The sequence below is a fragment of the Vigna radiata genome, chromosome 11 (assembly GCF_000741045.1).
Source record: "Vigna radiata var. radiata cultivar VC1973A chromosome 11, Vradiata_ver6, whole genome shotgun sequence".
Classification (NCBI taxonomy): Eukaryota; Viridiplantae; Streptophyta; class Magnoliopsida; order Fabales; family Fabaceae; genus Vigna; species Vigna radiata.
In genome coordinates this window covers 12,742,671-12,760,278 of record NC_028361.1, presented here as the reverse complement: position 1 = coordinate 12,760,278, position 17,608 = coordinate 12,742,671, and the positions used below count along the sequence as shown (strand labels likewise).

Sequence of the window (17,608 nt, the reverse complement as noted above, 5' to 3'; positions counted from 1 at the left end):
CATCACCTCTTTTCTCAGAAGTTACTGATAAACCCTCTTTACCACCTACATCTCCTCCTTCTATTGTTCCAGACCCTGTTAGTTTTTCTTCTCAACCTGTTTCTGTTGAACCTGCCACTACTACTCCACAAAGGAAATCAACCAGGCCAACACATAAACCATCTTATTTGCAGGACTATCATTGCAACATGTTATCTACTTCTTCCGCTAGTCAGTCATCCACAAGTACCTTATATCCTATCTCTTCATATCTCTCATATGATGCATTATCATCTCTTCATAAATCATGTCTTGAATCTTTCCTAAGTTAGTGAACCCAAAACCTATAACCAAGCCATCAAACATGATTGTTGGAGAAATGCCATGGATCAAGAAATTGCAGCTTTAGAAAATACCAAAACTTGGGTTTTGACTGATATACCTAATGGAAATCAACCTATCGGATGTAAATGGGTATACAAAATAAAGAGGCATGCTGATGGGAGTATTGAACGATATAAGGCAAGGTTAGTAGCCAAAGGCTACACACAACAGGAAGGCTTAGATTACTTTGAGACTTTTTCACCTGTTGTCAAACTCACAATAGTAAGATTGGTTCTAGCTTTAGCAGCTTCCAAACATTGGTATTTACATCAACTAGATGTAAATAATGCTTTTTTACATGGGGATCTAGATGAAGAGGTATACATGTCTCTTCCTTTTGGCTACAAAACAGAAAAACCAGGCCAAGTTTGCAAGTTGTTGAAGTCTTTATATGGACTCAAGCAAGCCTCTAGACAATGGAATTACAAGTTGACAACTACTTTACTTTCTTTGGGCTACATACAATCAAAATCAGATTATTCACTTTTTGTCAAAAGTGATTCTGCTCATATCACCATCTTACTTGTTTATGTAGATGATATAGTTTTGGCAGGTGATGACACTCAGGAAATCCAAACTGTGAAGGCTCTATTGAATGCAAAGTTTAAAATTAAAGACCTAAGCCAACTCAAGTATTTTCTTGGCTTAGAAATTGCAAGATCTCAACATGACATTAATTTGTCACAAAGAAAGTATGCTTTAGAGTTATTAGAAGATGCAGGATTATTGGGATGTCAACCTGTTTCTACTCCCATACAGCCAGACACAAAATTTTTCAAGACAGAAGGAAAAGCCTATTCAGATGTGCAAGCCTATAGAAGACTTCTTGGCAGGTTATTATATCTAACCAACACAAGACCGAATTTATGTTTTGCTGTTAGTACTCTCATTCAATTTCTTTCCAATCCTTTGGAAGATCACTGTGCAACAGCAATAAGGATCCTGAGATATATCAAGAAAAATCTAGGACAAGGATTATTCTTTCCCTCCAACACAGAACATTCTCTCAAGGCTTTTAGTGATTCTGATTAGGCTGCTTGCCCTGATACTAGAAGGTCTGTGACTGGTTTTAATGTGTTCTATGGTGCATCCTTAATCAGCTGGAAATCCAAGAAGCAAGATACTATATCTAGATCATCANCTGAAGCANAANATAGAGCCTTANCTTCCACAACATGTGAAATTCAATGGCTTTTGTATTTGCTCCATGATTTGAAACAACCTCTGCCACAACCAATTCCTCTATTTTGTGACAATCAATATGCTATATGAATTGCACAAAATCCAGCCATGCATGAGAGGACAAAGCACATTGAAATTGATTGTCATCTCATAAGGGATAAAGTTCAAGCTGGTGTAATTAAGTTCCTGCCTATTTCTACTTCATCACAACTTGCAGACATTCATACTATCCACCACAATTTCAATCTTTGTTGTCCAAACTGAGCATTAAGGATATATATGCTGCACCTTGAGGGGGATATTGGAATTATTTTATTCTCTGTTCATATCTGTGCATTTATGTTCATATATTTTTATACTTATATTCCTTTTTTATATTGCTCTGAACAATTATATATATCAATTGTACTCTCTCTTTATCATTCAATAAGAAATAAAATATTTCATTCTTTCTTCTTTTGTAACCGCAAGATTAACAATTGAAGTTTGAAAAACATTTTTGTGAATTTTAATATATAGTAACGAATTTAAATGGTAAGTGTTACTAATTTGAATCATACTATTATTATATATTTATATTTTTCAAATAATATAACAAAAAATTTTAAACTATTTTTCTTTTAATTTTTATTCTGAAAAAACAGGTTAACCTTTTTCATATCTGATCTATCAATTAACAAACAGGATGTGCTAAAATGGGTTGGTGAGTTAAAAGCTTCAACCCCTTATATGAAGTTAATTTTAGATTATTTTAACTTTTATGTATTTTTTTTACCAAAAGATAGCATTTCATCACATGGAGAAAAGGATAAAATATGATGCGTTTCTTAATTGTAATACCAGTGATTCCATTCGGGGCATTTCACAAGTTAAAACTGCTCCCTGAAAGACAGTAATTGCTGAGTACTAATAAAGAATTCCTCAAAATTTCAAAAATTGAGTAATAAAGGAGAACAAGAAAGAAAATATATATTTTGTGTGGATGCAAACAATTTGAGTCTGAAAGTTTTAATTAGCCTTATAAAGAAATTGATGGCTCAAGCTTAGCTAATTTAATTTAATTAAAAAAACTGAATTTGACAAGTTAAAAACCAAATTAAATTTAATTTTTGTTTACTTAACTTATTTATAACTAAATTGATTTTTCTTTTATAAAAATGTTAAATTATTTTTTTAACTTTATCCATATAGTATACTGAAATGTTATTTATTATTTATTAAAGTCTTACTTTAATTTAACTCAAAACATTATAAAGCTAAGTAAAATGAATTTTTAATTTTCATGGTATACATGACCTGCTACTCATCAATTTTTACTGTCAAGCTTTTATAGGGGCACAGCTCATTTAAATATTAAGTATGAAAGTTTAAGTTCTCTGCATTTATTTAAATAAAATAAATTTAAACAAGCAATAAATCGAATTTGAATAAATTATTAATTCTTTGATGTGTTTACATTTCTATCCCCAAAAATAACTATTATTTTAATTTCGTATAAGCATTATTATAAAAATATATGTTTTCATACTGATTAAATTTATTAGTATTATAAGAAAAATTAATATTATTGATGATCAAAATCTGTTGAAAATGTATGAAATTTATTGATAAATTAAAATTATCAACGACTAACCAATGGTTAAATATTCGTAGGTAAAATCCTGATTGGTAATTTTGTCGACAAATTTTATTGATTCATTAGTAATTATCGATAAGTTTTTCTGTCAATAAATTCATCAGTAAAATCCGTCAATAATTACAAAAAAAAATCAATTGTAATTATCGAAAGAAAAATTTATCGGTAATTATCGGTGGAAAATCCGTCCGTAAATATCGCGATCTGGATCATCTTATTTCCTTGTTCTCCTTCTTATTTCTTTTATTTTTATCCATTCAGACGAAAGAATTCATCAAAATACATAAATAACGCTCACGCCAAATAATTCAGGGTGCGCCTCTAATCATAAGGACTGTGACATTTGTCTTTAGCCAGACTTAAAGCAAACAACAAAGACATTACATGGTGGTGGAATTATATGGTTCCATAGTTCCGTGACAGAGAAATAATAGGGACATTACCCCTTCTCTATGCATGCTAGAGAAGAAAAAGATGGAGTAGAAGACCTCAAATGCGATGTCGTTAATGGAGACGGAGACGACAGCCTGATTAAAGATTAAACAGAGATGGAGGCAACTTGCCTTATAACTACGATGGTGAGATAGGAAAGTAAGAGAAGAAGAATCCCCCTTGCGCAAATGAGGAAAAAATGCGACAGAGAGAGAATATATAACAACCTTGTCTTGCAGATAGAGAAGAAAAATGAGCAGAAAAGTTCTCGCTCATTTTACCGACGAATTTGCGGACAGATTTTTCGTCGATAATATATATTTCATTTACCGAAGGATTTTACCTACGAAATTTTTGATAAGAAAATTCGTCGGTAAGTAAAAAAACGATTGAAAAAATTTCCATTCTTTTTACCGACGAATTTTTCTATTGTGAAATATGCATCACTAATGGAAAAATTCATCAATAAGTGCAATATGCATTTTATTGATAGAAAAATTCATCGGTAAGTAAAATATGCATTACTGACGGATTTTTCGACAGATTTTCGTCGGTAAAATTTCATCGATAATTTTAAGAATTTTTTGTAGACGTGATTACAATTTTGTGAATGTGAAAAGTTTTTCTATATTAATTAGACTAAGAATAGAAATTGATGCAGTGAAAAATTTGTAATAAATCACACAATTGTTTTATACCAGTTATACCTAAAACTAGTATAGAAAGTAGTGTGGTAGCAAAGCTGTAATAAATTACAAATATTTTTTCTACCGATTAGACCTACAACTGATATAGAAAATGGTAGATATGATTTTCTATATTGGTTACTCACTATAACCAATGTAGAATGTTTTATCCTTTTCCTTTTTTTAGTAATCATGCCTTTGTAGTGATAACTTCAAGTTCCCTTCTCTAGTGAGTTCGCCTTCTCCATTTTACTCATTCACATTCTCATTTCCTCATTCTTGTTCTCATTTCGCTCCCCTCCATTCATTTGCATTAGCACATTTGCTCTCCTTTCTCCACTCTTTCTCGTTATTGTCCTCATTTCTGTTCGTCATCGCTACAAGAACGTCTCGTGTTCACGAGGGTGTTTGGGCGTTGTCGTGCATTTGTGCCTTAGGGTATTCACTCTGTGCGTCGTTCATAAGGGTGTTTAGGCATCTTCATTTGGTGTTGTGTTATCATTGTCGTCACGTGGTATATTTAGCACTAGGGCTGTCGCGTGGTCTTGTCCCTCTACATTTTCTTCATTAAAAAAGGTTAGCATTTGAACCTAATATCTACATTGTTGTGGTGTTGATGTTTATAATTTATTATTTTGTTTTGGCGAAGGCAATGGTATTTTTTTTTTGTGTGATGTTTGTTGTACACTCGAATTACATCAAGGAACAATAATCAAGCAACTAGAAGCCACCGTTTTGGTTAGTTCTTTGTAAGACTATCTGATAGGAAAAGTTATTTTATACGTTTAGACCTTTGTCATCATTGTATGTTAATTCTAAATTTGTATTTGTCCTATTTTTAGGGTTATAGCACTTTGTTGTAGTTTTTTTGAAGGAGAAAATTTGGTACCGCTTTTGATTCCTTTGTAAGACTTAGTAGGACAAGACTAGATATTCATTTGTGAGCTTGTGATTTTCTTTGCTATAACTTTTGATTCCTCTACAGGCCTTCCCCTATGCTAATACTTTTGAGTTCATTACTCTCTATTCATTGTATTAGAATTTTGAAAAGAAAAAAAAAACAAGTATACTTAACACCTTATTTTGCAATAATAAGTATGTTTTTTTGTAAATTAAATAATATTTATGTAAAACTTATTTGACATTAATGTTGTTTGAATCTACAGGGGTTACTCGTAGTTGCTAATAATTCTTTCTCAACAGTCTCTCATGGTTCGCTTATGTTAATTACACAACAAATCTAATACTATGGGAATTAAAAGTACACTAATATCATAAGTTTTTTAATAATTTAATTTAAATTTTACTAAGTTGCATGCTAGGCACAAATTTCAATTATAATTAACTTTTACAGAGTAAATGATGCTTATTGCACCAAATGTAAGTAGTTAATCTTTTATACTCTTGAAATACAATTATAAAGTTTTTCATATTTTATGAATTAACTTATAGTGTTCGTATTAATTGGAGAGTTTTGAGTGCGGATATTATGTGATGAGACACATACAGAAAATCATATTCACAAACGTTGTGGACTCATGAAATTTGGTAATATTTACAATTTATGACTAACATCTTAAGTATTTATTTCTATAAGTTAATTCAAGCTATTCAATGTGTAGATTTTCGATAATGTGTCTTCAATGAAACAAGTGGTCCTAAAGGAAGTTTGTGAGTGGTAGGTTTCATTCATTTTAATATAGAGATGATGTAAGGTATTTTATGAATTTTTTATGTAAATATTAGATGTATAATCATTACTTGATGATGTTAGGATGCATAGTCATTACTAGATTATTATATGTGTAGTGATTTTTTTGAGGTTATGATTGTATTATATTTGATGTAAATATTAGAACATTCAATGAATATATATGTTGGTTGGTTGTTCTCCACTGTTATACATTATCTGATTGTTATGCGATTTGTATGAGGTAAATAGCAAATACAAACCCACCATTAAAAAAACTCATACTTTTTATACCAGTCAATGCTCCAACCAATATAAAAGATGACCATTTTTATACCAGATAATACTCTAATCGGTATAGAATGTAAATCTATTGGTTAATGCTTCAATCAGAATAAAAAAATTAAATCATACTATAAAACATCTTTTTCTAAGTAAATTTGTTAACGAATAAATTTACATTTTTTATATCATAAGAACTAAAGGTTGACATTTTTAAAAGCGGGGACTAAACTGAACATCAGAACTTAATTTAGGGACAAAAAAGGGTTTAAATCATTTTTTATACCTGTTCTGAAATAATATAAAAAGTAAACTTTCTATATTCTTATATTTGTAATTGTTTGTGAACTGATATAAAAAAAAAAAAACTCTTTTTAGAAGTGTAAAAATACTTTTGTGCATTAGTAAATATTTTTAAAAATCTCTAAAACCAGTTTTTAAAATAAAATTATTTTTAATTTATTATTTTCATTTTAATCATATTGATGTGAGGGAAAAATCATAAATGAAATGATAATTGTATAAGAAATTTTATAAGCAAAAGTATCATAAAAATAAAAATAAGATCTATTATTTTTTTTTCTTTTCATTTATTAAAATACGTCTAATAATAAATAAATTTTATTATCATATATTTTAATATCATATTAAAAAATAAATTTCAAATTTAAATTAACTTTATAACAATAATTTATAAGATAAACTTTTTACCCATTTGATCATATTCATATAGGAAAAAGAAATCATCAATCAAATGATAATTATATAAGGATAATTTTCTTCGAATAAAAGTATTACAACTAAAAGATCTATTTTTACTTTAAATTTAGTAGAATAAATCTAATAAATAATAAATTTCTTTAGCTAAGTTGGGATCTCTAACATTTTGTTTTTTTCATTCTTTTTGGTGTTCAATTACGCTGAACACAGCTATATGTAAATAGTGGCCTCCATACACTACTGTATATTCTTCCACTAAGGTACAAACGTTTTTTTTTTTCTTTTTTTCTTATTATCATGATTGTACTGAATCTAGGTTTACCATCTCTTGTAATAATAAAAGCAGTATATAATGATTAAAAGATAAACTCACTTAGATATTCTAAATATATTTTTGATATATTTACATTTCACATAAACCTTAAAAGATTAATCTTTTATCTAAGGAATATAATATGTTTCCAATTATTATAAATTAAATATTATATAATTATAAACGTAAACTCTTCTCTTTCTAATATACTAACCATTATTATTTATAATAATTATCTAATAACACCTAAGTTTATTTCTACCAACATATCTCTTTACGTGACATAAACTCATGCTACCTTCAAATGGACCATTGTTGACCATGTAATCTTCGATGTATGCTAAACCTTCTTCGAAGTTTGTATACTCAGTGAAGTCCTGCACAAAACAAACAAAATTAGAAGTGTGTATATATATGGTCATGTCACACAAGAGGATTGCACAACATGAAACATGATTGCTCAAACAACAAGCTCATTGGCAAGGAACCATTCGTATCTTTTAACGTCAGAACTACTTCCCTGTATGGGAAAGGGACCATCGAGGAAGACAAGGTCGAGCTTTCGTGTTACAGATTCTGCTTGAAAATTTCAGCACCGCCAGATCTGTGCCCATGAAGGCAGAGGAATCTGGGTTTTCTTTCCTTTGGCTCTTCCATAATCAATGCACAAACTCGATTGCTTCAATGAGTCTACCACTACCAATATTGTGATTTAATCATCCATTCAATTTATTTCATATATAAAAAATTCAAAACTAAAATTTATAAAATTGAGTGATTACCTACTACTTATTGTGAATAATCCAAAACACTGTTATTTTTTATAAGTCAGTTTTGTCAGTTTTTCGTTACTCAGTACAAAGCCTTTATAAGGCAACACTTCTTTAATGAGAATGCATCTTAGTTCTCTCACTTATAGTGCATTTGCTGTTTTCTATCTAAATCCTCTTTGCATATCACTTTACTATTTCATTCCCACACACTGCCTTTTGCACTAACAATGGTATCAGGAGCAACAGGTTCGATAACCTAGTGTTGTATCGAAGTCTCAAAGAACTCGTTGACTGAAGGAGAGCTCTCGCAGAGAAGCAATGGTAGGAATGATACAAGGCAACTTATCGGTGTTCGATGGTAAGCACTATGATGATTGGTGTGTGAAGATGGATGTCATCATGGGCTATCAAGAAGTCGATGAGATTGTCAAGAAAGGTCTTAAAGAACCTTCAAAAGGAGATTCGGAAGAAGTGAAGAAAAGCTACAAAGAAAACAAGAAACTGGACTGTAAGGCACACATGCTGCTGCATCAATGCGTTTCTCCAGCAATCTTCCAAAAGGTATCGAAAGCAGCCACAACCAAGGAAGCGTGGGATATACAACAAGAGGGATATGGAAATTCTGGAAAAATTAAGAAGGTCAGGTTACAATCACTGCAAAGGCAATATGAGCTCCTGAGTATGGAAAAGCAAGAAACGATTGAAGAATATGTTGGAAGAATTCAGATCATGGTAAATGCAATGCGGGGTTGTGACAAGATTGTAAAAGACAAGAAGATTGTGCATAAAATTTTGAGAACGTTGACACCTCAGTATGACCACATTGTTGTGACTATAGAAGAAAGCAAAGACTTGGAAACGTTGAGAGTGGAAGAACTACAAAACTCACTTACAGCGTATGAGCAACGGTTGATCGAGAGAAAGGCTGCAGAAAAAGGCGCTACACAGAGCACGAACCAAGCTTTGCAGGCTAGAGGCAACAAGAATTTCAAGAACCGTGGAAGAGAAAGAGGAAGATCACATGGTGGTCGAACTGGAGGCAAAATGAGTAACTCCTCGGAAAGAGAAGGAAATAGTAGAGGGGGAAGAAAGTCAAGAGGAAGAGGTAGAAAGAACTATGATAAAAGAAATGTTCAGTGCTTTAACTGCAGCAAATACGGACATTACACATCTGAGTGCTGACACAATGAGAATGCAAAGAAAGGGAAGAATTATGAAGCAAAGCTTGCGAAAGAAGTATAGTAGACCATGATAAAGATAAAGACAACTGGAAGCTTCCACCGGTGGTGCGTGTCCAAAAGACGAATGAAGTGGCAAACTAGTGTGAGAGAGAGATTGCCAAGTTAGACTACGTGTCACTTTCTGGAGAAACAAACCATGAAAATGATGAAGCCTTGTGGTATCTGGACATGGGGTGCTCCAACCACATGATAGGCAGAAGGGACTGGTTGCTCGACTTAGATACAAGCATAAAGAGCACTGTGCATTTCGCAGATGACAACATCATCAAGGCTGAAGGTTCTGGGAAAGTCTTGATCACGCGTAAGGATGGAAAAGTTGTGTATATGCACAATGTGCTATACGTTCCAATGATGAAAAGCAATCTTCTAAGTCTTGGACAACTTCTGGAGAAGGGATATACCATGAATCTGCAACAAGACACATTGAAGTGTTTGATGAGAAACAACGGCCGATGCTCAAGGCTCCTCTGGCCCTGAACCTAACCTTTAAGGTAAATTTAAATGCTACAAAGGTTCAGTGTTTGGCTGCGACATATGCTAGAGAAGAAGGGTGGCTATGACACTATCGCTATGGGCATTTGAACTTTCGAAGCTTAGGACAGCTGAAAGACAAAAACTTGGTGAAAGGTGTTCCAACAAACGTCGCACCACACAAGGTTTGTGAAGGATGTGCCATTGGGAAGCAACCCAAAAAAGAATTCAAGAAAGTTATGACTAAAAGAGCCAAACAACCCTTGGAAGTGGTTTACTTTGATGTTTGTGGGCCTGTCAATGTGCAAACAATTGGAGGTAACACATACTTTCTTCTTTTTGTAGACAAATATACTAGGAAGATGTGGGTTTATTTACTTAAAGAAAAGAAGGAAGTTTACTCACATTTCCTTAAATTTTGTGCCATGGTGGAGAGACAAACGACTTTGCGGATCAAGGTTTTTAGAACTAATGATGGTGGAGAGTTTAATTCGGGAGAATTGGACAAATTTTGTCAAGAAAAGGGAATTGTGCATGAAGTGGTAGCTCCCTACACACCTCAACACAATGGACTTTTTGAGAGAAGAAACAGAACCTTGTTGGATATGACAAGATGTATGATCAAGGGGAAGAATTTACCACGTTTCCTGTGGGGAATGACTGTCACCACAGCAACATACCTACTCAACAGAAGTCCTACAAGAGCATTGAAGAATAAAACACCAGAAGAAGCCTGGACAGGATCCAAACCATCTCCAAGTCACCTAAGGGTCTTTGGGTCAGTCTTCTACAAGCACATACCTGATGAAAGAAGAAAGAAATTTGACGATAAGAGTGTAGTTCTGATTTTGGTTGGCTATCATTCAACCGGAGGATACAGATTATATGACTCTGAGAGGAATCAAATCAGTGTTAGCATGTGCTGATTGATGAAGTTGCTATGTTTGATTGGAATAGATCAGAAGCGGTAGTGAAGCCAAGTTTCGTTATGTCAGGATATTGGGATGAGAAAAGGTCTGATGAAGTCGAGCAAATTGACGCTGGTATAGAGAACAACTACAGAAGTTCACAACGTGTGAAATTTCCTTCCATAAGGCTTTTAGACCATGAAATAATCTCTGACAATGAAGTTATAGATTCAGGTGGTCTAGTTCACTTTGCTTTCCTTGTTGATGCTGAAATTCTTTCTTGGGAACAAGTTGTCAACATAAAAGAGTGGGAGGAGGCAATGTTGGAAGAACTGAGAGCTATAGAGAAGAATAAAACCTGGGAGATGGTAGAACTTCCATAAAACAAACGGTTCATTGAAGTCAAATGGGTGTTCAGGACCAAGTATAAACCCGATGGAAGCATTGCAAAGTTAAAGGCCAGGCTAGTGGAAAAAGGCTTCCTGCAAAAACCTGGAATAGACTTCATTGATGTTTTCTCACCAATCGCTAGATTGGAGACTATAAGGTTGGTTGTTGCAATGGCAAATTTGAAAGGCTGGAGGATCCATTAAATGGATGTTAAATCAGCATTCCTAAATGGTCCACTAGAGGAGGAGGTGTATGTAAAGCAGCCACCTGGTTTTGTGAAGAATGGTGAAGAATAGAAGGTACACAGGCTACACAAAGCCTTGTATGGACTGAGACAGGCTCCCCGGGCCTGGAACACTCGCATAAATGCATTGTTTCTTAGGATGGAATTTCAGAAGTGTCCAGTGGAGTTCGGAGTGTATGTGAAATCAACGAAACAACAAGGTACTTTGATGCTATGTTTGTATGTTGATGATTTACTAGTAACCAGAGACTTTGAGGAGGAAATAATAGAATTTAAGAAGCGTATGAAAGAAGAATATGAAATGGCTGATCTTGGCTACTTGAGTTACTTTCTCGGTTTGGAGTTTGCACAGAATAAAGAAGGATTTTTCATTCACCAAAAGAGATATGTTAATGAGGTTCTGAAGAGGTTCAACATGTCCAGTTGTAACGGTACCTCAATTCCAATTATGACAAATTTAAAGTTATCCAAGCTAGAAGAAGAAGAAAAGATAGATGCAACTTTGTTCAAACAAATTGTAGGATCACTCAGATTCTTGTGTAACAGTAGACTAGACATCAGCTTTGCAGTTGGATTGGTAAGCAGATTCATGAGTGACCCCAGACACACTCACCTCATCACAACCAAGCATATCCTGCGATACGTGAAAGCAACAACAGACTTTGGACTATTTTTTCCTAAACAATCTAGCAGTATGGAGAGAATCTTGGAGGCTTGGAGTGACTCGGACTGGTGTGGTGATCAGGTGGAGAGGAAGAGCACACATTGTTACTTGTTCAAATATGGAGGAGCATCAATCTCTTGGTGTTCAAGGAAGCAGAATGTAGTTGCTCTTTCTTCGTGTGAAGCGGAGTACATTGCCTCAGCTGAAACAACTTGTCAAAGCGCTTGGTTAGAGGCCATCCTTGACGAATTGAAGGTAGAATACAAAAGGCCAATTCAACTTTTGGTGGGCAACAAGTCAACCATCAATCTCTCAAAGAATCCAATCTCTCACGACAGAAGCAAGCATATAGAGACCAAATTCCATTATCTGAGAGACCGTGTAAGCAAAGGAAAACTGAAGTTGAAGTATTGTTCTACTGAAGAGCAAGTTGCAGATATATTGACCAAAGCTTTAAGGTAAAGCAGATTTGAAAAGTTGAGAAACTTGATTGGTGTTAGGAGCTTAAAGAGTTTGGATTAAGGGGAAGTATTGTGAATAATTCAAAATACTGTTACTTTTGTATAAGTCAATTTTGTCAATTTTTCGTTACTTGTACAAAGCCTTTATAAGGCAATACCTCTTTAATGAGAATGCATCTTAGTTCTCTCACTTAGAGTGCATCTGCTGTTTTCTCTCTATACCTTTTCTGCATATCACTTTACTGTTTCATTCCCATACACTGCCTTATGTACTAACACCACTTATGTAATGCCCTGGTGTCTAGTTTGTCTCAAAATTAATGTTTAACACCAAATTAAATTTCCTGAGTAAAATATGAAATGCTTATAATACTAAATACAAATTTTTGTATTATTTTGTCACTCTAAACTTTAAACATATATATTTTGGTTACTTCAAAAAATGTATTTATTATACTTTACATATTCTGTCTTTAATTTCTTAAAACTTAATATTAAATTAGTAGTAAAAAACAAAATGTTTTATTAATATAAAAAATTGAAAAGTAACCATTTACCTGAAAATAAATAAACTAAAACATTCTTTTCATAATAATAGACTGCAAAACAGTGCCATTATTGGACCACAAATGAATGAGGAGTGGAGCTGCATCACCAAGAAGCATTAAATGTCTTTAATTGTTTGTAACAACAGCTATTTATTTTATTTTATTTTAAATTGTTATCTGGTTATTATTTTACTGTGACAAAATTGATAAGGGACATCAGTTTCAAAGTTTACTTTATAGCAACAGTTGCAATAGTGAACTTGTGGACTATGATGAGTTTGTATTTGTAAATTGTATTTATGGGTTGATGCTCTCAACTCACAAGTAATGTTTTAGTTAACGAGAGTATATGTTAGAGTTTTCTTAACAAAACAACATTAATTTTGTTTTGTTGTGGAAGATGGTTGGCTTGAAGATTGTGTTTTAACTTAACTCTTTTATTACAGTTGGCTTGAAGATTGTGTTCTTGATATATATAGATGATTTCAAATGAACTATTAGTATTGAATTATTTGCATAGTAGATATTTTAGTGATCTTGCTATTAAAATAAATTAGTTTTTTGTTTTAAAAAAAAAGAATATATAGGGTTCTTATTGTAATAATCATTTAGATGAAAATCTCTTGTTTGATTCTTTTGAAAACAATTTCTTTCCGAAATATATATCCAAATTTTGTATCATAGATGTATAAGTAATTAGTCATAATTTTATTATTATTAGCTTTGTATTTCATAAAATAAATAAAAAATAAATAAATAATACAGATTCTAACATACATAAAATTATTTTAAAACTTTAAACAATACAATTCTATATAGATGTATCAAAGGTCATTTTTAAAACAGTTGTCTCAAAAAGGTAGTTTAAAGTTATATAATATTGCTTATTTTTACAATAAAATGATAATAATAATGCCGTTAAACAAAATTTACAAGTAGAGCAAATGGCATTGCTTATATAAGGAATGAAGTTAATATAAACATTTCCAAAATGCTTATGGCCAGCTAAACAAAGGTCTAAATGAAAAGCTATGAGGAAAAAATTATACAGATAAGATTTATATGTGGAAATAAGTGTTCATCACCAACCTTCAATGGCACCAACCTTTTTCACTGCATTGCAGCTTCAAATCAATTTTGCAGAATAAATCTTAATCAACTGCATAACAAAATAGACCCTTTCAAATTTAACCATTCATTGACTCTGGCTCATTAGTATATGGTTTCAGTGAATATTTTTACAAGATAGAAAGCTGACAGAAAGTTTGCATAAGATTCAAGGTTTGACATCACCATCTTAAATCATCCTCTGAATCCTGTCAGTAAAATTAACCATAATTTCAAGACTTTTATCATCTGCAACAAAGAAAGACCAAATCAAAATCACATAGTTTAGAGTTGAGAGACATTATATGCACAAAACCAATATTCAAATGGCAACAATCATAGTTACAATAAAAGAACTACAATAGGAGAGTTCACTAACCAAGTTTGGGGACTGTATGTCCTTTGGGGTGATGAATCACAACAGGATTCTGGAATGCTTCCAGCAAAGCAACGCTCTCTTCCTTCATGAAATCTTTCTCCCCTTCACCATATAACAAGAATAGAACATACAATACAACTTTTAAAAGTTATATGTAAAGAAAAATTTGTTTAAGCAGAATCATAAACGAGGGACTTGAAACTACCAATAAAGTGAAGAGATAAGCAATCAATTGGTTTTGAAAATGCATTAGAAGCCAATTTAGGCATTCCAAACTTGTTTCCACCAAACTTGGCTCCAGATATCACAATCAAAAACTTGATCTTCTCTACCTTCCCAAGTGCTACACCCTATAAAAACCATCACTCCCTTTACTTTTATTAAAGAAATATACATTTCAAGTTAAGAATCATAGTCAAAGACAGAAAAACAAAGCTATAAATTCGTCTAAAACCTTTAGCATTAGAGCTAAAAGTCAAGTATTCATTCTTTGACAATTTAAGACATAAAACCATATAAGCAACCAACCATGCTTCATGCTTCGTAGATACTCACCGAAAATTCAAGTATTCATTCTTTCACCAAAGGGGCATCATCATGGAAGGAAGATCAACTTAATTAATATCTAAAAGAGAAAGTGTAAACAGCCATAAGATGAGTTTCCTTTTCAGTACCTGCGCTTGCATTCCTGGCAATGCAGCTGCTAAAATTGCTCCCTGAGAGACAACATTCCTTCTTATTTCTCAAAATTGGAAGAGTAAAAGACACAAAAGTTCAGAAAAAAACATTGTAGCAGCAAAGTCCCCACCTGAGAGAAACCCAACACACCATCGAAAGGACCATTTTTTAGCATGAAATCTTGTATGTATGCTAAACACTCTTCGAAGTTTCTATATTCAGAGAAGTCCTATACACGAAAAGATAAACGTTAGAAGCATACAAGGATGGGATTACTGAGGTGGACTGTCTTGTCTGTACAACAACCTCATTGGCTTGGAACCATTCATAGTAAGGAGGGTCAAAAATGCCTTCAACGTCAGATCTTCCCAGTGAGGGAAACTGGCCATCGAGGAACACCAGTTCTAACTTTTGTATCACAGGTTCTGGCCATCTTAAGACCAATTGCTTGAGGATTTCGCCACTGGTTCTGAATCCGTGGAGGCACAGGATTCTGGGTTTTCTCTGGGTTTGGTCTTCCATATTGCAAAAACTTTGACTGCAGATTATTGTTCCTACGATCGTGCTTTCACAAAATGAAATTTAGTGTCTATTTCTTCTGATTTGGGGAAAATCTAAGCGCCGATGTCCCCAAACCCATCATTTAATAAATACATTGCAATTTTTACATTTCATCTATATAATATAACTCAATCTCAATAAATAAAAAATAAAATGCATATAAATATTTTTCAAACTTAAATTATATCTCTATTATTAATTTCAATTTTAAATATAATAATTCAGTATATATGTTATAATATTCATTTTTATAAATTATTTTTATATTTTAAAGAGTTATTATTATTTGATAAAAAGATTATGTATAAGTTTACGGTTTAATATTTTGTTTTTTTTTAAATTAGAATAATTAGAGATATGTCGTCAAATTGAATAAAAAGGTTATTTAATTGTGCGTATTAGATAAAACAGTCATTTAATTGTGCGTATTAGATAAAACAGCCATTTAATTGTGCCTTATGTGACATGAGTAGTGTTTACACTAATCACATTTGGAATTAAAAAAAATGAGATTTTTTATTAAAAAATAGGAAAACACAAAGATTAAATCAGATTTAGGGAAGGGCATAGCGGGAAAAATGAAAAAAATTTAAGTGCAATCCCTTCTAATTGAAGAAAAGCAAATGAGATTGGAGAAAAAAATTGAGGGTCGGTAATATTAGGGTTCGTGTGAGGAAGAAAGAACGTGATTTCCCTCAATGGATTGTTTAATGGCCTCAATTGCTTGCTCAAGACTTCTTATGACTTTGGTTTGAGTAATTTTCTCTTATTTCAATTCAAGAAAATTCAAGGAGGAGAAACATTTGTGATGCAATGTAAACCGAAAATCCTCATTCTTTGGAAAACGATTTATATACCAATTTAGAATGGAAACTACGGCTTGAACAGCTACTTCATCAAGAGCAAGACTAGAAGCTACTTGCACGACAAGATTTCTACTTTTGTTCCTGCTGCTGTAATTAAAACTCTTTTGGGGATTTATTTTCTTTCCATTTTCGCTCGAATGTCTACGCATGTTCATGCTGGAACTTCTGCTTTGTGCCTTTGCATCCTTGACACGCTTTTCTTCTCATTTTTTGTCCTCCATGAGTTCATAGAGATTCTTTTCTTTACCTCCTTTTGCAAATATCCTTTGGAAAACGATTTATATACCCATTTAGAATGGAAACTACGGCTTGAACAACTACTTCATCAAAAGCAAGACTAGAAGCTAATATGGTACCAAATCGAAGAATATTAGTCTTATTCCATGTACATCACCTAATAATATGGTATCGAATCGAAGAAAGAAATGCGATTTCCCTAATGTTGATTTAACCTATGTGCTTTCATATTTTTTTTAAATAAAACTCCTTTTTAATTCCACGTGTGATTAGTGAAAACACTGTCCATGCCACGTAACACACAATTAAACGGTTGTCCAATTTGACTGCAGGTTTCTAATTGTTCAAATTTAACAAAAACAAGGACTCAATTGAGAGGTCAAAAAGAAAGGGGACCTATTTGAGATTCTGGACCAAAATAAAGACCTACAGAGACATTAAACCTAAATTTATTTAAAGGTCGAACCAGTTTAAGTCTATTCAAAAATAATTCAAAAGAAACTTATTTGAAATTCCGGACCAAAACAAGAACCTACAAATACATTAAACCTAAATTTATTTATAGACGAACCGGTTTAAATTTATTCAAAAATAATTCAATTCAATTTATATTATAATATTTTTTAATTCAACTGTTTGATTAGGTAGTACTTTTCATGTTAGCAATTAGATACTAGTCTATTTTAAGAGTATTTTAATAAGGTAGCTGGGTATTTAATCTGCCCAACTGCCTTAATACTAAGCATTTAATTTAATTTTTTATGCAAATATTTTTT

At 32.5% G+C, this 17,608-nt stretch overlaps 2 protein-coding genes across 5 annotated transcripts; one reads left to right on the top strand and one right to left on the bottom strand.

Moving 5' to 3' along the window:
* The first annotated feature begins 8,395 nt into the window (after positions 1-8,395).
* LOC106776784 lies at positions 8,396-9,259 on the top strand. Its single transcript, XM_014664254.1, has one exon. The coding sequence runs from the start codon at positions 8,396-8,398 to the stop codon at positions 9,257-9,259; it is 864 nt and encodes a 287-aa protein (XP_014519740.1).
* Positions 9,260-13,932: 4,673 nt separating this feature from the next.
* On the bottom strand, positions 13,933-15,798 carry LOC106777028 (esterase FUS5). Of its 4 annotated transcripts, XM_014664526.2 has the most exons (6): positions 15,475-15,798; positions 15,299-15,397; positions 15,165-15,206; positions 14,696-14,840; positions 14,491-14,592; positions 13,933-14,360 (listed from the first exon to the last, which is right to left on the bottom strand). In XM_014664526.2, exons 1-6 carry the CDS (start codon positions 15,688-15,690, stop codon positions 14,302-14,304), a joined length of 663 nt encoding a protein of 220 aa, XP_014520012.1. In that variant the 5' UTR covers positions 15,691-15,798; the 3' UTR covers positions 13,933-14,301. The 4 variants fall into 4 exon arrangements, 3 of the variants coding, with proteins under 3 accessions (XP_014520012.1, XP_022631533.1, XP_022631532.1); XR_002665999.1 differs by lacking the exon at positions 14,696-14,840; XM_022775812.1 differs by lacking the exons at positions 13,933-14,360; positions 14,491-14,592 and adding an exon at positions 15,046-15,065 and having other exon boundaries at positions 14,723-14,840.
* Positions 15,799-17,608: the final 1,810 nt, after the last annotated feature.

Bases quoted from the DNA above. Each gene is read 5' to 3' on its own strand.
- LOC106776784 (XM_014664254.1), top strand. From the start codon at position 8,396: ATGGTAGGAATGATACAAGGCAACTTATCGGTGTTCGATGGTAAGCAC.
- LOC106777028 (XM_014664526.2), bottom strand. From the start codon at position 15,690: ATGGAAGACCAAACCCAGAGAAAACCCAGAATCCTGTGCCTCCACGGA. The intron at 14,841-15,164 runs GTACTGAAAAGG...TGGTTTTTATAG, and splicing joins TGCCAGGAATGCAAGCGCAG to GGTGTAGCACTTGGGAAGGT. The intron at 14,361-14,490 runs GTTAGTGAACTC...TCTTTGTTGCAG, and splicing joins ACATACAGTCCCCAAACTTG to ATGATAAAAGTCTTGAAATT.